Here is a 17,727-nt window from a genome sequence, read left to right as displayed (position 1 = left end):
ATTTGTAATGTAGTAATTTATTTTATTGTAGTTAAGGGGTTAATTTGGGGGGTGTTAGGTTAGAGGGCTTAGTCATTTAAATTATTTTTTTGCGTTGTGGGGTTGGTGGTGTAGGATTTAAAGGGACATGAAAGCCAATTTTTTTCTTTCGTGATTTAGAAAGAGCATGTCATTTTAAACAACTTTCTAATGTACTTCTATTATCTAATTTGCTTCATTCTCTTGATATCACTTGCTGAAAAGCATATCTAGATATGCTCAGTAGCTGCTGATTGGTTTCTGCACCTAGAGGCCTTGTGTGATTGGCTCACATGTGCATTGCTATTTCTTCCACAAAGGATATCTAAAGAATTGAGCAAATTAGATTATAGAAGTAAATTGGAAAGTTGTTTAAAATTGCATGCCCTATCTGAATCATGAAAGTTTAATTTTGACTAGACTGTCCCTTTAATAGGTAAATTAGGTTTAATGCTTTGTGGGGGGTTTGCAGATTTAGGAGTTAATATTATTAGGTAGTTTCTTTCTTAATACTTCGTACGGGTGGTTAGTTTTTTTTTGTTTTTTTTTTAAATACTTATTGCGGGCGGTTAGGTGTTTTCTCCATACTTATTGCATGCGGTTCTTTATATTTATTGCGTGCGCTGCCAACATTCCTTTAAGATACGTGCGCAGCTGCCGACGGATATTACAAACGCAATTATAGTATAGATAAGGATTTAAAAGGAAAATTAAACTCACATTGTTTCCTTCATGATTCAGGTAGTGCATGTGATTTTAAACAACTTTCCAATTTACCTCTTATCTAATTGATTTTGTTCTCTTGGTATCCTTTGTTGAAAATACTTAGCTGCTGATTTGTGGCTGTAAATATATGGCTCACAAATGCATTCATCTAGCTCCCAGTAGCGCATTGCTGCTTCTTCAACAAAGGATCACAAGATAAATTAAACAAATTAGATACTAGAAGTAAAAATTGCAAAGTTGTTTAAAGTGATGGTAAATTCACTTCCATAACTTCACATAGTATGAAAACTCTTCTCCTAATTAGCATATCGATATGCTTATTTTGTTCCAATGTCAAATCTACTTTTAATACTGAGCGTTTTTGCCAGGTTCCGTTACCTGATTCAATGCAGCCTCCCTTAGGCTTCTTTGACTGGCAGCTCTTTCCGCCTAAGGGAAAATCATTCAGAGAGGCTGCATTGAATCAGGTAACAGAGCCTGACAAAAACGCTCAGTATTAAAAGTAGATTTGACATTGGAACAAAATAAGCATATCGATATGCTAGTTAGGAGAAGAGTTTTCATACTATGAAGTTATGGAAGTGAATTTACTATCACTTTAAACAGCTTTATGTAATGGAATTTACCATCACTTTAAACCTGTATTCTCTATTATGTGTTTCATGTCCCTATAGTCTAGATGAATATGTTCTATTTGATTAGAGATTGCTATTGAACAACTGATCATTGCTATGGGTGTTTAAACCATGCAAAGTGATCAAACAAATTGTGCTCAGGAGCCGCAATGCTTTGTCAATTCTTCTGATTAACCATTCACAAGCAACATGGAGCACGTGTCTAACAAACAAGACGTGTTCTGCTCAAGAACAGCATGGGGGGGGGGGGGTGCCTGGTGAGGGATATTAACTGTGTGTAACTTATTTGCAAGGGATTCCAACAAGCATATGCTTCACAAAATGACTTAACAGCATTTTATTACTGAAGTATTTCTCCTTCATAAGGGCCGCATTGCAAAAGATCTGCATAGATATTTTATAAGCATTTAGAAATTATTCTCCTAGCAAAAGACGAGGCATAATAAAAACTATTTTGTTTTGCCTACAAAAATCTGCTTAAGATATGAGAATACCACGCTGAACATGAATACTCTAGGTTTCTGGAAAAAACTATTTGGTAAACTTATTCCAAGGGTACACATTGCAGGGACAAGAAGAGTATTACCCATTTGTTTTTTTTAATATGAAACTAAAGATACAGAATCAGACACCTTTGTCAGCCCACAAAAAAAAAGTCTGTATCATTACCAGAAAAGCAGCTATTTGGGGCATTGCAATTGTACGCATAAGGCCAGACATAACAGATTTTCAAGATATCCTCCGCTTTTCAGTGTTACAATAAACTTCCAACTCAAAAATACAAGAGAACCATAAAATATATCACTCTAATAGAGGACAGAAAGCAGAATGCATCACATAAACAAGACAAATGCCTGCAAATGATGCCAGAGGTGGGAAAGGACATTTAGTGAGAGAGTGTGTGCCCCATATACAGGATTCTGCAGTAGCTTGAGATAAGCTACACAACAGGATAGAAAAATAGCTGGAAATGAAGATTAAAGGAAAGTTTTAAATGCAAGTAAAGATGATTTAAGATTTTTATTTGCAGCTCAGAGCCCTAAACTCTGATCTTAAAGACGCAAAGGCCTTTGGCACTTCACACATACATACCGGCTCATCCACAAGTCCACTGACTCTCTCTGCACTGAAAATCATTTCCTTCACATCAAGGGTTTCATCAATTACCTGAAAACAGTCAGGAGATGGTTTAACAAAAATGGGGAAAGTGGGAATGTCTAGGTGGGAGCACAAAACAGGTGGGCTTTAAAGAAGGGAGAATGGATGTTTTAATAAAGCTATTTGATCAGTGACCATTTGGGATACCAAATAAAAAGTTGCTCTGACACGTTAGACAATTTGCAGCAGGTAACTTATGAAAGGCTTGGAAATCTTTCACTATACTAATAAGCAGATTCTCCCTGCAATACCAAACTGACTGTATTATAGATTTACCATCATCCAATGAAATGAGAAAAAAAAAAAAATCTGTTAAGTACAGGTGATGCACTTTAAGGGACATTAAACTCAAATAAAATCACTGCCTATGAATGTGCACTTTATAAATGGGACATGAGTCATTTTATGTACGTGTATGGCATATAAGCAACTAATCAATATTACCAAAACTGTGCATACAAAAGTAAATGTTTTAAAGCATTTATAACTATTATGCAAACTGCAGGGCTTTAATACTGCCTTACAGAGAAGGGGATAGACCCCAAGAAAATCCAGATGGAGACTTTACATAATCTCAGCATAACAATTCAATTTTTCTGTGAGCTAAAGGTTTTAACTGTTCTCCAAATCAGTGCTCTCCCCTTTGGGCACCTTTTGTTGTAAATAGAGCACCAATTGGACAACAATTCAAACCATTAGCTCACAGAAAAATTGACTTTTGAAGTGAGCAGCGGAGCGTAGGGTATTTGAATTTTAAGCCCTCAACTGCACTGCTCCGCCCTATATCTCAGACCTAGTCTCCAGATACTCTCCCTCCCATCTCCTTCGCTCTGCTTATGACCTCCTACTTCTCCTCCTCCTCTCTTATTACCTCCTCGCACTCCCATTTACAGGACTTCTCCAGACTGGCTCCCATCTTGTGAAACTCTCTGCCTCGCTCCACAAGACTCTCCCCTAGTTTTGAAACATCAAGCTCTCCCTACAACTAATGAATGAAACTCCATCTAAAGTATCACTAATGTTCCAGATATGTTTTTATAAAGGGTAGCATTTACCATCACTTTAAGTATGCACTCCTGGTCTCCTGTCTTTTTAAAAAAAAGGGGAACACAATTTGCCAACAAAAGTTACAACATAAAAATGTATATTGCAATATTCTTTTCACAACAACAACAAAAAAAAAAAAGGAAATTTATGCTTACCTGATAAATTTGTTTCTTTTACGATACCATGAGTCCACGGATTTCATCCTTACTTATGGGATATCACTTCCTGGTTAACAGGAGGAGGCAAAGAGCACCACAGCAGAGCTGTATATATAGCTCCTCCCTTCCCTCCCACCCCAGTCATTCGACCGAAGTTAGGAAGAGAAAGGAAAAGCCAAGGTGCAGAAGTGACTGAAGTTAAAAAAAAACATAATTTATGTAAGAACTTACCTGATAAATTCATTTCTTTCATATTAGCAAGAGTCCATGAGCTAGTGACGTATGGGATATACATTCCTACCAGGAGGGGCAAAGTTTCCCAAACCTCAAAATGCCTATAAATACACCCCTCACCACACCCACAATTCAGTTTAACGAATAGCCAAGAAGTGGGGTGATAAAAAAGTGCGAAAGCATATAAAATAAGGAATTGGAATAATTGTGCTTTATACAAAAATCATAACCACCCCAAAAAAGGGCGGGCCTCATGGACTCTTGCTAATATGAAAGAAATGAATTTATCAGGTAAGTTCTTACCTAAATTATGTTTTCTTTCATGTAATTAGCAAGAGTCCATGAGCTAGTGACGTATGGGATAATGATTACCCAAGATGTGGATCTTTCCACGCAAGAGTCACTAGAGAGGGAGGGATAAAATAAAGACAGCCAATTCCTGCTGAAAATAATCCACACCCAAAATAAAGTTTAATGAAAAACATAAGCAGAAGATTCAAACTGAAACCGCTGCCTGAAGTACTTTTCTACCAAAAACTGCTTCAGAAGAAGAAAATACATCAAAACGGTAGAATTTAGTAAAAGTATGCAAAGAGGACCAAGTTGCTGCTTTGCAAATCTGATCAAATCGAAGCTTCATTCCTAAACGCCCAGGAAGTAGAAACTGACCTAGTAGAATGAGCTGTAATCCTTTGAGGCGGAGATTTACCCGACTCAACATAGGCAAGATGAATTAAAGATTTCAACCAAGATGCCAAAGAAATGGCAGAAGCTTTCTGGCCTTTTCTAGAACCAGAAAAGATAACAAATAAACTAGAAGTCTTTCGGAAAGACTTAGTAGCTTCAACATAATATTTCAAAGCTCTAACATCCAAAGAATGCAATGATTTCTCCTTAGAATTCTTAGGATTAGGACATAATGAAGGAACCACAATTTCCCTACTAATGTTGTTAGAATTCACAACTTTAGGTAAAAATTCAAAAGAAGTTCGCAACACTGCCTTATCCTGATGAAAAATCAGAAAAGGAGACTCACAAGAAAGAGCAGATAATTCAGAAACTCTTCTGGCAGAAGAGATGGCCAAAAGGAACAAAACTTTCCAAGAAAGTAATTTAATGTCCAATGAATGCATAGGTTCAAACGGAGGAGCTTGAAGAGCCCCCAGAACCAAATTCAAACTCCAAGGAGGAGAAATTGACTTAATGACAGGTTTTATACGAACCAAAGCTTGTACAAAACAATGAATATCAGGAAGATTAGCAATCTTTCTGTGAAAAAGAACAGAAAGAGCAGAGATTTGTCCTTTCAAAGAACTTGCGGATAAACCTTTATCTAAACCATCCTGAAGAAACTGTAAAATTCTCGGAATTCTAAAAGAATGCCAAGAAAAATGATGAGAAAGACACCAAGAAATATAAGTCTTCCAGACTCTATAATATATCTCTCTGGATACAGATTTACGAGCCTGTAACATAGTATTAATCACAGAGTCAGAGAAACCTCTTTGACCAAGAATCAAGCGTTCAATCTCCATACCTTTAAATTTAAGGATTTGAGATCCTGATGGAAAAAAGGACCTTGCGACAGAAGGTCTGGTCGTAGCGGAAGAGTCCACGGATGGCAAGAGGCCATCCGGACAAGATCCGCATACCAAAACCTGTGAGGCCATGCCGGAGCTACCAGCAGAACAAACGAACATTCCTTCAGAATCTTGGAGATTACTCTTGGAAGAAGAACTAGAGGCGGAAAGATATAAGCAGGATGATACTTCCAAGGAAGTGAAAATGCATCCACTGCTTCCGCCTGAGGATCCCGGGATCTGGACAGATACCTGGGAAGTTTCTTGTTTAGATGAGACACCATCAGATCTATTTCTGGAAGCTCCCACATTTGAACAATCTGAAGAAATACCTCTGGGTGAAGAGACCATTCGCCCGGATGCAACGTTTGGCGACTGAGATAATCCGCTTCCCAATTGTCTATACCTGGGATATGAACCGCAGAGATTAGACAGGAGCTGGATTCCGCCCAAACCAGAATTCGAGATACTTCTTTCATAGCCAGAGGACTGTGAGTCCCTCCTTGATGATTGATGTATGCCACAGTAGTGACATTGTCTGTCTGAAAACAAATGAACGATTCTCTCTTCAGAAGAGGCCAAGACTGAAGAGCTCTGAAAATTGCACGGAGTTCCAAAATATTGATCGGTAATCTCACCTCCTGAGATTCCCAAACTCCTTGTGCCGTCAGAGATCCCCACACAGCTCCCCAACCTGTGAGACTTGCATCTGTTGAAATTACAGTCCAGGTCGGAAGCACAAAAGAAACCCCCTGAATTAAACGATGGTGATCTGTCCACCACGTTAGAGAGTGTCGTACAATCGGTTTTAAAGATATTAATTGAGATATCTTTGTGTAATCCTTGCACCATTGATTCAGCATACAGAGCTGAAGAGGTCGCATGTGAAAACGAGCAAAGGGGATCGCGTCCGATGCAGCAGTCATAAGACCTAGAATTTCCATGCATAAGGCTACCGAAGGGAATGATTGTGACTGAAGGTTTCGACAAGCTGAAATCAATTTTAGACGTCTCTTGTCTGTTAAAGACAGAGTCATGGACACTGAATCTATCTGGAAACCCAGAAAGGTTACCCTTGTCTGAGGAATCAATGAACTTTTTGGTGAATTGATCCTCCAACCATGATCTTGAAGAAACAACACAAGTCGATTCGTATGAGATTCTGCTAAATGTAAAGACTGAGCAAGTACCAAGATATCGTCCAAATAAGGAAATACCACAATACCCTGTTCTCTGATTACAGACAGAAGGGCACCGAGAACCTTTGTAAAAATTCTTGGAGCTGTAGCTAGGCCAAACGGCAGAGCCACAAACTGGTAATGCTTGTCCAGAAAAGAGAATCTCAGGAACTGATAATGATCTGGATGAATCGGAATATGCAGATATGCATCCTGTAAATCTATTGTGGACATAAAATGCCCTTGCTGAACAAAAGGCAAGATCGTCCTTACAGTTACCATTTTGAACGTTGGTATCCTTACAAAACGATTCAATATTTTTAGATCCAGAACTGGTCTGAAGGAATTCTCCTTCTTTGGTACAATGAAGAGATTTGAATAAAACCCCATCCCCTGTTCCAGAACTGGAACTGGCATAATTACTCCAGCCAACTCTAGATCTGAAACAATTCAGAAATGCTTGAGCTTTCACTGGATTTACTGGGACACGGGAAAGAAAAAATCTCTTTGCAGGAGGTCTCATCTTGAAACCAATTCTGTACCCTTCTGAAACAATGTTCTGAATCCAAAGATTGTGAACAGAATTGATCCAAATTTCTTTGAAAAAAACGTAACCTGCCCCCTACCAGCTGAGCTGGAATGAGGGCCGCACCTTCATGTGGACTTAGAAGCAGGCTTTGCCTTTCTAGAAGGCTTGGATTTATTCCAGACTGGAGATGGTTTCCAAACTGAAACTGCTCCTGAGGATGAAGGATCAGGCTTTTGTTCTTTGTTTAAACGAAAGGAACGAAAACGATTATTAGCCCTGTTTTTACCCTTAGATTTTTTATCCTGTGGTAAAAAAGTTCCTTTCCCACCAGTAACAGTTGAGATAATGGAATCCAACTGAGAACCAAATAATTTGTTACCCTGGAAAGAAATGGAAAGTAGAGTTGATTTAGAAGCCATATCAGCATTCCAAGTTTTAAGCCATAAAGCTCTTCTAGCTAAAATAGCTAGAGACATAAACCTGACATCAACTCTGATAATATCAAAAATGGCATCACAGATAAAATTATTAGCATGCTGAAGAAGAATAATAATATTATGAGAATCATGATCTGTTACTTGTTGTGCTAAAGTCTCCAACCAAAAAGTTGAAGCTGCAGCAACATCAGCCAAAGATATAGCAGGTCTAAGAAGATTACCTGAACACAGATAAGCTTTTCTTAGAAAGGATTCAATTTTCCTATCTAAAGGATCTTTAAACGAAGTACCATCTGACGTAGGAATAGTAGTACGTTTAGCAAGGGTAGAAATAGCCCCATCGACTTTAGGGATTTTGTCCCAAAATTCTAATCTGTCAGACGGCACAGGATATAATTGCTTAAAACGTTTAGAAGGAGTAAATGAATTACCCAATCTATCCCATTCTCTGGAAATTACTTCAGAAATAGCATTAGGAACAGGAAAAACTTCTGGAATAACCACAGGAGATTTAAATACCTTATCTAAACGTTTAGAATTAGTATCAAGAGGACCAGAATCCTCTATTTCTAAAGCAATTAGTACTTCTTTAAGTAAAGAACGAATATCATTTTAAATAAATATGAAGATTTATCAGCATCAATCTCTGAGACAGAATCCTCTGAACCAGAAGAGTCATCAGAATCAGAATGATGTTCATTTAAAAATTCATCTGTAGAGAGAGAAGTTTTAAAAGATTTTTTATGTTTACTAGAAGGAGAAATAACAGACATAGCCTTCTTGATGGATTCAGAAACAAAATCTCTTATGTTATCAGGAACATTCTGCACCTTAGATGTTGAGGGAACTGCAACAGGCAATGGTACATTACTAAAGGAAATATTATCTGCTTTAACAAGTTTGTCATGACAATTAATACAAACAACAACAGCCGGAGGAATAGCTACCAAAAGTTTACAGCAGATACACTTAGCTTTGGTAGTTCCAGCACTAGACAGCGATTTTCCTGAAGTATCTTCTGACTCAGATGCAACGTGAGACATCTTGCAATATGTAAGAGAAAAAACAACATATAAAGCAAAATTGATCAAATTCCTTAAATGACAGTTTCAGGAATGGGAAAAAATGCCAATAAACAAGCTTCTAGTAACCAGAAGCAAAGAAAAAATGAGACTGAAATAATGTTGAGACAAAAGCGACGCCCATATTTTTTTGGCGCCAAATAAGACGCCCACATTATTTGGCGCCTAAATGCTTTTTGGCGCCAAAAATGACGCCACATCTGGAACGCCGACATTTTTGGCGCAAAAGGACGTCAAAAATTGACGCAACTTCCGGCGACACGTATGACGCCGGAAACAGAAAAGATTTTTTGCGCCAAAAAAGTCCGCGCCAAGAATGACGCAATAAAATGAAGCATTTTCAGCCCCCGCGAGCCTAACAGCCCACAGGGAAAAAAAAGAGTCAAATTTTAAGGTAAGAAAAAAATTGATTCAAATGCATTATCCCAAATATGAAACTGACTGTCTGAAAATAAGGAATGTTGAACATCCTGAGTCAAGGCAAATAAATGTTTGAATACATATATTTAGAACTTTATAAATAAAGTGCCCAACCATAGCTTAGAGTGTCACAGAAAATAAGATTTACTTACCCCAGGACACTCATCTACATGTTTGTAGAAAGCCAAACCAGTACTGAAACGAAAATCAGCAGAGGTAATGGTATATAAATAAGAGTATATCGTCGATCTGAAAAGGGAGGTAAGAGATGAATCTCTACGACCGATAACAGAGAACCTATGAAATAGACCCCGTAGAAGGAGATCACTGCATTCAAATAGGCAATACTCTCCTCACATCCCTCTGACATTCACTGCACGCTGAGAGGAAAACCGGGCTCCAACTTGCTGCGGAGCGCATATCAACGTAGAATCTAGCACAAACTTACTTCACCACCTCCATAGGAGGCAAAGTTTGTAAAACTGAATTGTGGGTGTGGTGAGGGGTGTATTTATAGGCATTTTGAGGTTTGGGAAACTTTGCCCCTCCTGGTAGGAATGTATATCCCATACGTCACTAGCTCATGGACTCTTGCTAATTACATGAAAGAAATAAAAGACCTGTCTTAGAAAAACAGGGTGGGCCGTGGACTCATCGTATCGTAAAAGAAACAAATTTATCAGGTAAGCATAAATTTCTTTTCTTTTACAAGATACAAGTCCACAGATTTCATCCTTACTTATGGGATACAATACCAAAGCTATAGGACACGGATGAAAGGGAGGGACAAGACAGGGAACCTAAACGGAAGGCACCACTGCTTGAAGAACTTTTCTCCCAAAAACAGCCTCCGACAAGGCAAAAAAGAATCAAATTTGTAAAATTTTGAAAAAGTGTGAAGAGAAGACCAAGTTGCAGCTTTGCAAATCTGTTCAACAGAAGTATAATTTTTGAATGCCCATGAGGAAGCCACCACCCTATTGGAGTGAGCTGTAATTCGTTCAGGAGGCTGCTGGCCAGCAGTCTCATATGCAAAACGGATGATACGCTTCAGCCAAAAAGAAAGAGGTAGCCGTAGCTTTCTGACCCCTACGCTTCCCAGAAAACACAACAAACAGGGAAGAAGATTGACGAAAAACCTTAGTTGCCTGCAAGTAAAACTTCAAGGCACGGACCACATCCAAGTTATGTAACAGTCGCTCCTTCTTAGAAGGATTAGGACACAAGGAAGGAACAACAAATTCCTGATTAATATTTTTAGTCGAAACAACCTTAGGAAGAAATCCAGGTTTGGTACGTAACACTACCTTATCCGAGTGAAAAATAAGATAAGGAGAATCACATTGTAATGCTGAAAGCTCAGAAACTCTGTGAGCAGAAGAAATAGCAACCAAAAACAAAAAACTTTCCAAGATAGTAACTTAATATAAATGGAATGCATAGGGTTCAAACGGAACCCCTTGAAGAACCTTAAGAACTAAATTCAAACTCCAAGGAGGAGCAATTGGTCGAAACACAGGCCTGATTCTAGTCAGAGCCTGACAAAAAGACTGAACATCTGGAACATATGCCAGACGTTTGTGCAACAAAATAGACAAAGCAGAAATCTGTCCCTTTAAGGAACTCGTTGACCACCCTTCCTCCAAGCCATCTTGGAGAAAAGACAAAATCCTGGGAATTCTAACCCTACTCCATGAGTAGCCCTTGGATTCGCACCAATAAAGATATTTACGCCATATCTTATGGTAAATTTTTCTAGTAACAGGCTTACGCGCCTGAATCAAAGTATCTATAACCGAATCCGAAAACCCACGCTTAGATAAAATTAAGCGTTCAATCTCCAAGCAGTTAGCTGCAGAGAAGCTAGATTCGGATGATGGAAGGGTTCCTGAATGAGAAGGTCATTCCTCAATGGAAGCTTCCACAGAGGCTGGGATGACATGTCCACCAGATCGGCATACCAAGTCCTGCGAGGCCACGCAGGGGCGATGAGTATCACCGATGCCCTCTCCTGCTTGACCCGGGCAATCACCCGGGGAAGGAGAGCAAATGGAGGTAACACAAACTAGGCTGAAGGACCAAGGCATCTATCAGTTCGGCCTGGGGATCCCTGGACCTGTATCTCGGAAGCTCGGCATTCTGACGAGATGCCATAAGATCCAACTCCGGCCTGCCCCACCTGAGTACCAGGTTGGCAAATACCTCCGGATGGAGTTCCCATTCCACCGGATTAAAGGTCTGTCTGCTCAGAAAATCCGCTTCCCAGTTTTCCACCCCTGGGATGTAGATTGCCAACAGATAACAAGAGTGAGCCTCCGCCCACTGAATTATCTTGGTTACTTCTGTCATTGCTAAGGAACTCCTTGTTTCTCCCTGATGATCGATATAAGCTACAGTCGTAATGTCGTCCGACTGGAATCTGATGAATTTGGCTGAAGCTAACAGAGGCCAAGCCTGAAGCGCATTGAATATTGCTCTCAACTCCAGGATATTGATGGGAAGTAGAGACTGCGATCGAGTCCATACCCCCTGAGCCCTCAGGGAGTTCCAGACTGCTACCCATCCTAACATGCTGGCGTCCGTTGTCACCATCACCCATGAGGGTCTGCGGAAGCATGTCCCCTGGGACAGATGATCCTGCGACAACCACCATAGAAGAGAGTCTCTTGTCTCCTGATCTAAATCTATTTGAGGAGACAAGTTTGCATAATCTCCATTCCACTGTCGTAGCATGCTCAGTTGTAGAGGTCTGAGACGAAAACGAGCAAACTGAATGATGTCCATTGCCGCTACTATCAATCCAATTGCCTCCATGCACTGAGCCACTGACGGCCGAGGGTTGGACTGAAGGGCTCGGCATTTATTCAGAATCTTTAGCTTTCTGACGTCCGTCAAAAAGATCTTCATGGATAGAGAGTCGATTAGCGTTCCCAAGAAAGGGACCCTGGTCTGTGGAACTAATGAACTCTTTTCTAGATTCACTTTCCACCCGTAAGTCCTTAGAAAGGACAGAAACATGTCGGTATGAGACACTGTCAGCTGATAAGATGACGCCTGTATCAGAATATCGTCCAGATAGGGCGCCACTGCAATGCCCTGAGGTCTGAGAACCGCCAGCAGAGACCCCAGAACCTTTGTGAAAATTCTGGGCGCCGTGGCCAGACCGAAGGGAAGAGCCACGAACTGAAAATGTTTGTCCAGAAAGGCAAAACGGAGGAACTTGTGATGATCTTTGTGGATAGGAACATGCAGATATGCATCCTTTAGATCCACGGTAGTCATAAATTGACCCTCCTGGATCAATGGAAGAATGGTACGAATAGTTTCCATCTTGAAAGATGGAACCCTGAGAAACTTGTTGAGACATTTGAGGTCGAAAATGGGTCGGAACGTTCCCTCCTTTTTGGGAACCACAGATTTGAATAAAACCCCTGTCCTTGTCCCTGGATTGGAACGGGACAAAATACTCCCATGGAGGAGAGGTCTCTTACACAACGTAAGAATGCCTCTCTCTTTATTTGGTCTACAAACAATCGAGAAAGAAGGAATCTTCCTCGGGGGTGAGAACTTTTGAATTCCAGTTTGTATCCCTGAGATACTATATCTATTGCCCAGGGATCTTGGACGTCTCTCATCCAAGCCTGGATGAAAAATGATAGTCTGCCCCCCATGAGATCCGGTCCAGGATCAGGGGCCGCCCCTTCATGCTGACCAGGCTTACCCACTTAGTGGCGGGTAAGCCTGGTTGGGCCGCCACGTGGCCTTGGGTTGAGAATAGCCCCCCTCCTGCTCTATATGGAGGTCCTGGCAAAAAGCGGGGTGCACAGACATAAAGGCTGCAGTGAATCCTGAGTTAAGGCTGTCACCAGGCAACGAACTGCACATACCTTGTGGCTGATCAACAGCATGAAGCATCCCACAGCTCAAAATAAGTCTTCAGTATCTTCTTATCGGTCTGTGGAGACATACAGGGTCTTAGTTAGAATGGCTAAGACCATTTGAGAAGGGCAGCATACAATCTGGGAGGCGCAGTGAAATGTAAATCCACCAGCTCCCAATGCTGTTGTAGCTCCCTGTAATAAAATAGTACTCACTGGCACCATTTAAAAATAAAAAACTCTTGATTGAACAAACTAAAAACACCTCACTTTGCCTCTTCCTATTTCTAACACAGGCAAAGAGAATGACTGGGGTGGGAGGGAAGGGAGGGAGGAGCTATATATACAGCTCTGCTGTGGTGCTCTTTGACTCCTCCTGTTAACCAGGAAGTGATATCCCATAAGTAAGGATGAAATCCGTGGACTCATCGTATCTTGTAAATGAAATATATACATTTTTTATAGAAATATATAAAAATTAAGCCACAGCAGTCCATGTTGGTTGTGACGCTATGGAACTCAGGAAAAAGAAGTTTGTGAACCACTTATCCCCTATAGATAGACCGTTTACTGGCTGTATTGGAGAACTGTTGCTAGACAGTGATGCTTCATTAAAAAGAAAAGGAGCAATGTATTTGTTTTACATGTAACAAAGAAAATAAATGACTAATGTCCCTTTAATTCCCTGTACCAAACAGTAACCTATTTCCCACACACTGGGCCCGTACAACCGTTTGATTATAAAAAGTCAAGGGATGTATATGGGAAAAGCTGATGGTTACTCACCACTTTCTTTTCTGCTTTGCTCTTGCTGTTGATGAGTTTTTCTTCAGCTCCAATGAGTGTGTTCATATCAGCAATGCCAGAGCCTGGGCAAACAAGGGTAAAACCATAATAAAGCAGCTGAGTATCAGGATTCAGACAAGGCACTGGTGCAACCATAATGCAACTGAATTCTCCATGTTCAGGAGCATGTGAAAGGGGCAGTAAACCTACACAATAATGTTATATAATTCTGCACATAGTGCAGATTTATATAACATTATTTTAGCGCCAATTTATAAAACAAAGTATTTCAAATAATTTTTATCAAGAACTTAGAATTTTGTATTATGCCGCTCCTGGCTCTACTGAGGGGGTCTGTTATTTACCTAAGCGCATGGCAGCACGCTGTCTAGTCACAGCCGGCCCGATCGAGCCATTAAACTCAATGTAGCTCGCTCCTGCAGCAAGCTACATTGAGTTTAATGGCGCGACCGGGCCGGCTGTGACTAGATAGCGTGCTGTGATGCGCTTAGGTAAATAACAGGCCTGCTCAGTAAATAAAAATTCTTTGAAATACTTTGTTTTATAAACTTTGCACTATGTGCAGAATTATATAACATTGTGTAGGTTTACTGCCCCTTTAAAGCAATCTAACTAGCTAATGAAATATGAATAAGCCCAAAATGTAATTTGCTGAAAGCTAATAAATGTTAATTTAGCAACGAGGATGAAGATTATTGTACTGTGTTGGTTAATAAAGGTTTGGGGTTTTTTTGCTTTTAAAAAAGGGACATGAAACTATTTTTCTTTCATGATTTAGAAAAAGCATAACATTTTAAACAACTTTCCAATTTAATAGCATCTAATTGGCTTCATTCTCTTGATATCCTTTGTTGAAAAGCATATCTAAATAGGCTCAGAAGCTGCTGATTGGTGGCAGCACATATATGCCTCGTGATTGGCTCACCTATGTGCATTGCTATTTCTTCAAAAAAAGGATATCTAAAGAAAGAAGCAAATTAGATAATAGATGTAAGCAAATATACAAAAGTTAAAAACATTATTCGTTTATTATGCAAGGAATCTTACAATAAGGATAATTAATGGGCTGGGCTAAAAAAAAAAAACAAACAAAACCATGTTTGGACACCAAAAAGTATGCTAAATAATAAGTATCAATGTCCAATCTTTGCTTAGATATTTGAACATTTAATTCTTATAAAGCGATTCATGACAAAAAGGCTGCTACTTTACATTAAAGAAGTGGTAAACCAAAGCGCACTTTAATCCTTTGGCACTTTTGAAGTGCTAATGGAGCTGTCACAAATGTATGTTAATTGCAAAGACATCTTACTTGCTCCACATGAATTATTCAAAAATATGGTTGCCCCTTCAGTTTAACAAAAGTTATTACTGCACGTTCACACACTGGTAGATCCCAGGCTAACACTTGTACATACAGACAAAGGCTTCTAGTTTAGAATGAAAAAGGAACTAGAGAGAACACTAATTTGTGTCACAGAAGAATAAAGCATGGACAGTGCAATATCGCCATTTGGTGTCTAGTGGTTTGTTTTTTTGCATTTAAGTTTTGTATCTGGAAATCTGACAATGCGCAACGATGAACCACTGACCATAGCTGGTGATAAAAAAAATAATCAAATGAAGTGACAAGATGGCATGGTGTGAGCTTACAGATGCATTTAGTACACAACCAACCTTTTCTCAGTGGAAGGTAGGAATCCCGTTGCGTTTCTAGGCAGGAGTTGTAGGAAGTGAGGGAAGAAAGGAGGGGGAGTTTGAGAGAAGAGAAACAAAAAAAATAGAAAGGCAAAAAAAAAAAAGAATTAAAAAAGAAAAATAAATAAAGAGGTTTGTGAGAGGTTGTCTATCTTTTAGTGTGTGGCGCTGGGTTAGTGCATCTATCAAACCCATTCTAATAAAACTTAAGGCAATCCAAGTCACATTTCATGCGAAAACAGTATGTGTGTAGTAAACAAGCATAAAACAGGCTGTGTCAAGCAAGCATGGCACTTATTATGGAAAATGAGATTATTATTAAAGAAATACACTTTAAACAATGCTTCCTCAAAGACTGTATATAACTTTAAAAAAAACAAACAAAAAAAAAACACAAGTGGCTTTAGTCCAATGCATAACATAGGTGTAAAATATACAAATATGCACGGCTTGCAGAAATTTAAAAAGGGACATGAAAGTGTTGGTCTTTCAGGATTCAAATAAAAACAGAATTTATGTTTACCTGATAAATTACTTTCTCCAACGGTGTGTCCGGTCCACGGCGTCATCCTTACTTGTGGGATATTCTCTTCCCCAACAGGAAATGGCAAAGAGCCCAGCAAAGCTGGTCACATGATCCCTCCTAGGCTCCGCCTACCCCAGTCATTCGACCGACGTTAAGGAGGAATATTTGCATAGGAGAAACCATATGATACCGTGGTGACTGTAGTTAAAGAAAATAAATTATCAGACCTGATTAAAAAACCAGGGCGGGCCGTGGACCGGACACACCGTTGGAGAAAGTAATTTATCAGGTAAACATAAATTCTGTTTTCTCCAACATAGGTGTGTCCGGTCCACGGCGTCATCCTTACTTGTGGGAACCAATACCAAAGCTTTAGGACACGGATGAAGGGAGGGAGCAAATCAGGTCACCTAAATGGAAGGCACCACGGCTTGCAAAACCTTTCTCCCAAAAACAGCCTCAGAAGAAGCAAAAGTATCAAACTTGTAAAATTTGGTAAAAGTGTGCAGTGAAGACCAAGTCGCTGCCCTACATATCTGATCAACAGAAGCCTCGTTCTTGAAGGCCCATGTGGAAGCCACAGCCCTAGTGGAATGAGCTGTGATTCTTTCAGGAGGCTGCCGTCCGGCAGTCTCGTAAGCCAATCTGATGATGCTTTTAATCCAAAAAGAGAGAGAGGTAGAAGTTGCTTTTTGACCTCTCCTTTTACCAGAATAAACAACAAACAAGGAAGATGTTTGTCTAAAATCCTTTGTAGCATCTAAATAGAATTTTAGAGCGCGAACAACATCCAAATTGTGCAACAAACGTTCCTTCTTCGAAACTGGTTTCGGACACAAAGAAGGCACGACTATCTCCTGGTTAATGTTTTTGTTAGAAACAACTTTTGGAAGAAAACCAGGTTTAGTACGTAAAACCACCTTATCTGCATGGAACACCAGATAAGGAGGAGAACACTGCAGAGCAGATAATTCTGAAACTCTTCTGGCAGAAGAAATTGCAACCAAAAACAAAACTTTCCAAGATAATAACTTAATATCAACGGAATGTAAGGGTTCAAACGGAACCCCCTGAAGAACTGAAAGAACTAAGTTGAGACTCCAAGGGGGAGTCAAAGGTTTGTAAACAGGCTTAATTCTAACCAGAGCCTGAACAAAGGCTTGAACATCTGGCACAGCTGCCAGCTTTTTGTGGAGTAACACAGACAAGGCAGAAATCTGTCCCTTCAAGGAACTTGCAGATAATCCTTTCTCCAATCCTTCTTGGAGAAAGGATAGAATCTTAGAAATCTTTACCTTGTCCCAGGGGAATCCTTTAGATTCACACCAACAGATATATTTTTTCCATATTTTGTGGTAAATTTTTCTAGTTACAGGCTTTCAGGCCTGAACAAGAGTATCAATAACAGAATCTGAGAACCCTCGTTTTGATAAAATCAAGCGTTCAATCTCCAAGCAGTCAGCTGGAGTGAGACCAGATTCGGATGTTCGAACGAACCTTGAACAAGAAGGTCTCGTCTCAAAGGTAGCTTCCATGGTGGAGCCGATGACATATTCACCAGATCTGCATACCAAGTCCTGCGTGGCCACGCAGGAGCTATCAAGATCACCGACGCC

At 39.9% G+C, this 17,727-nt stretch overlaps 1 protein-coding gene across 1 annotated transcript in view; it reads right to left on the bottom strand.

Annotated features, from left to right (window-relative positions):
* The window catches only part of LOC128639020 (amyloid beta precursor like protein 2), a 101,241-nt gene that overhangs the window by 21,301 nt on the left and 62,213 nt on the right, over positions 1 to 17,727 (bottom strand). Inside the window, exons 7-9 of the mRNA XM_053691160.1 lie at positions 15,565 to 15,600; positions 13,867 to 13,949; positions 2,472 to 2,546 (exon numbers count right to left, since the gene is read on the bottom strand). Coding sequence (XP_053547135.1) covers positions 2,472 to 2,546; positions 13,867 to 13,949; positions 15,565 to 15,600 — 194 coding nt within the window. The remainder of the gene's footprint in view (positions 1 to 2,471; positions 2,547 to 13,866; positions 13,950 to 15,564; positions 15,601 to 17,727) is intronic.

Source organism: Bombina bombina, chromosome 8 (assembly GCF_027579735.1).
Source record: "Bombina bombina isolate aBomBom1 chromosome 8, aBomBom1.pri, whole genome shotgun sequence".
Taxonomy (NCBI): domain Eukaryota; kingdom Metazoa; phylum Chordata; class Amphibia; order Anura; family Bombinatoridae; genus Bombina; species Bombina bombina.
The sequence above is the reverse complement of the archived record's forward strand: the minus strand, read 5'-3'. Positions and strand labels throughout refer to the sequence as shown.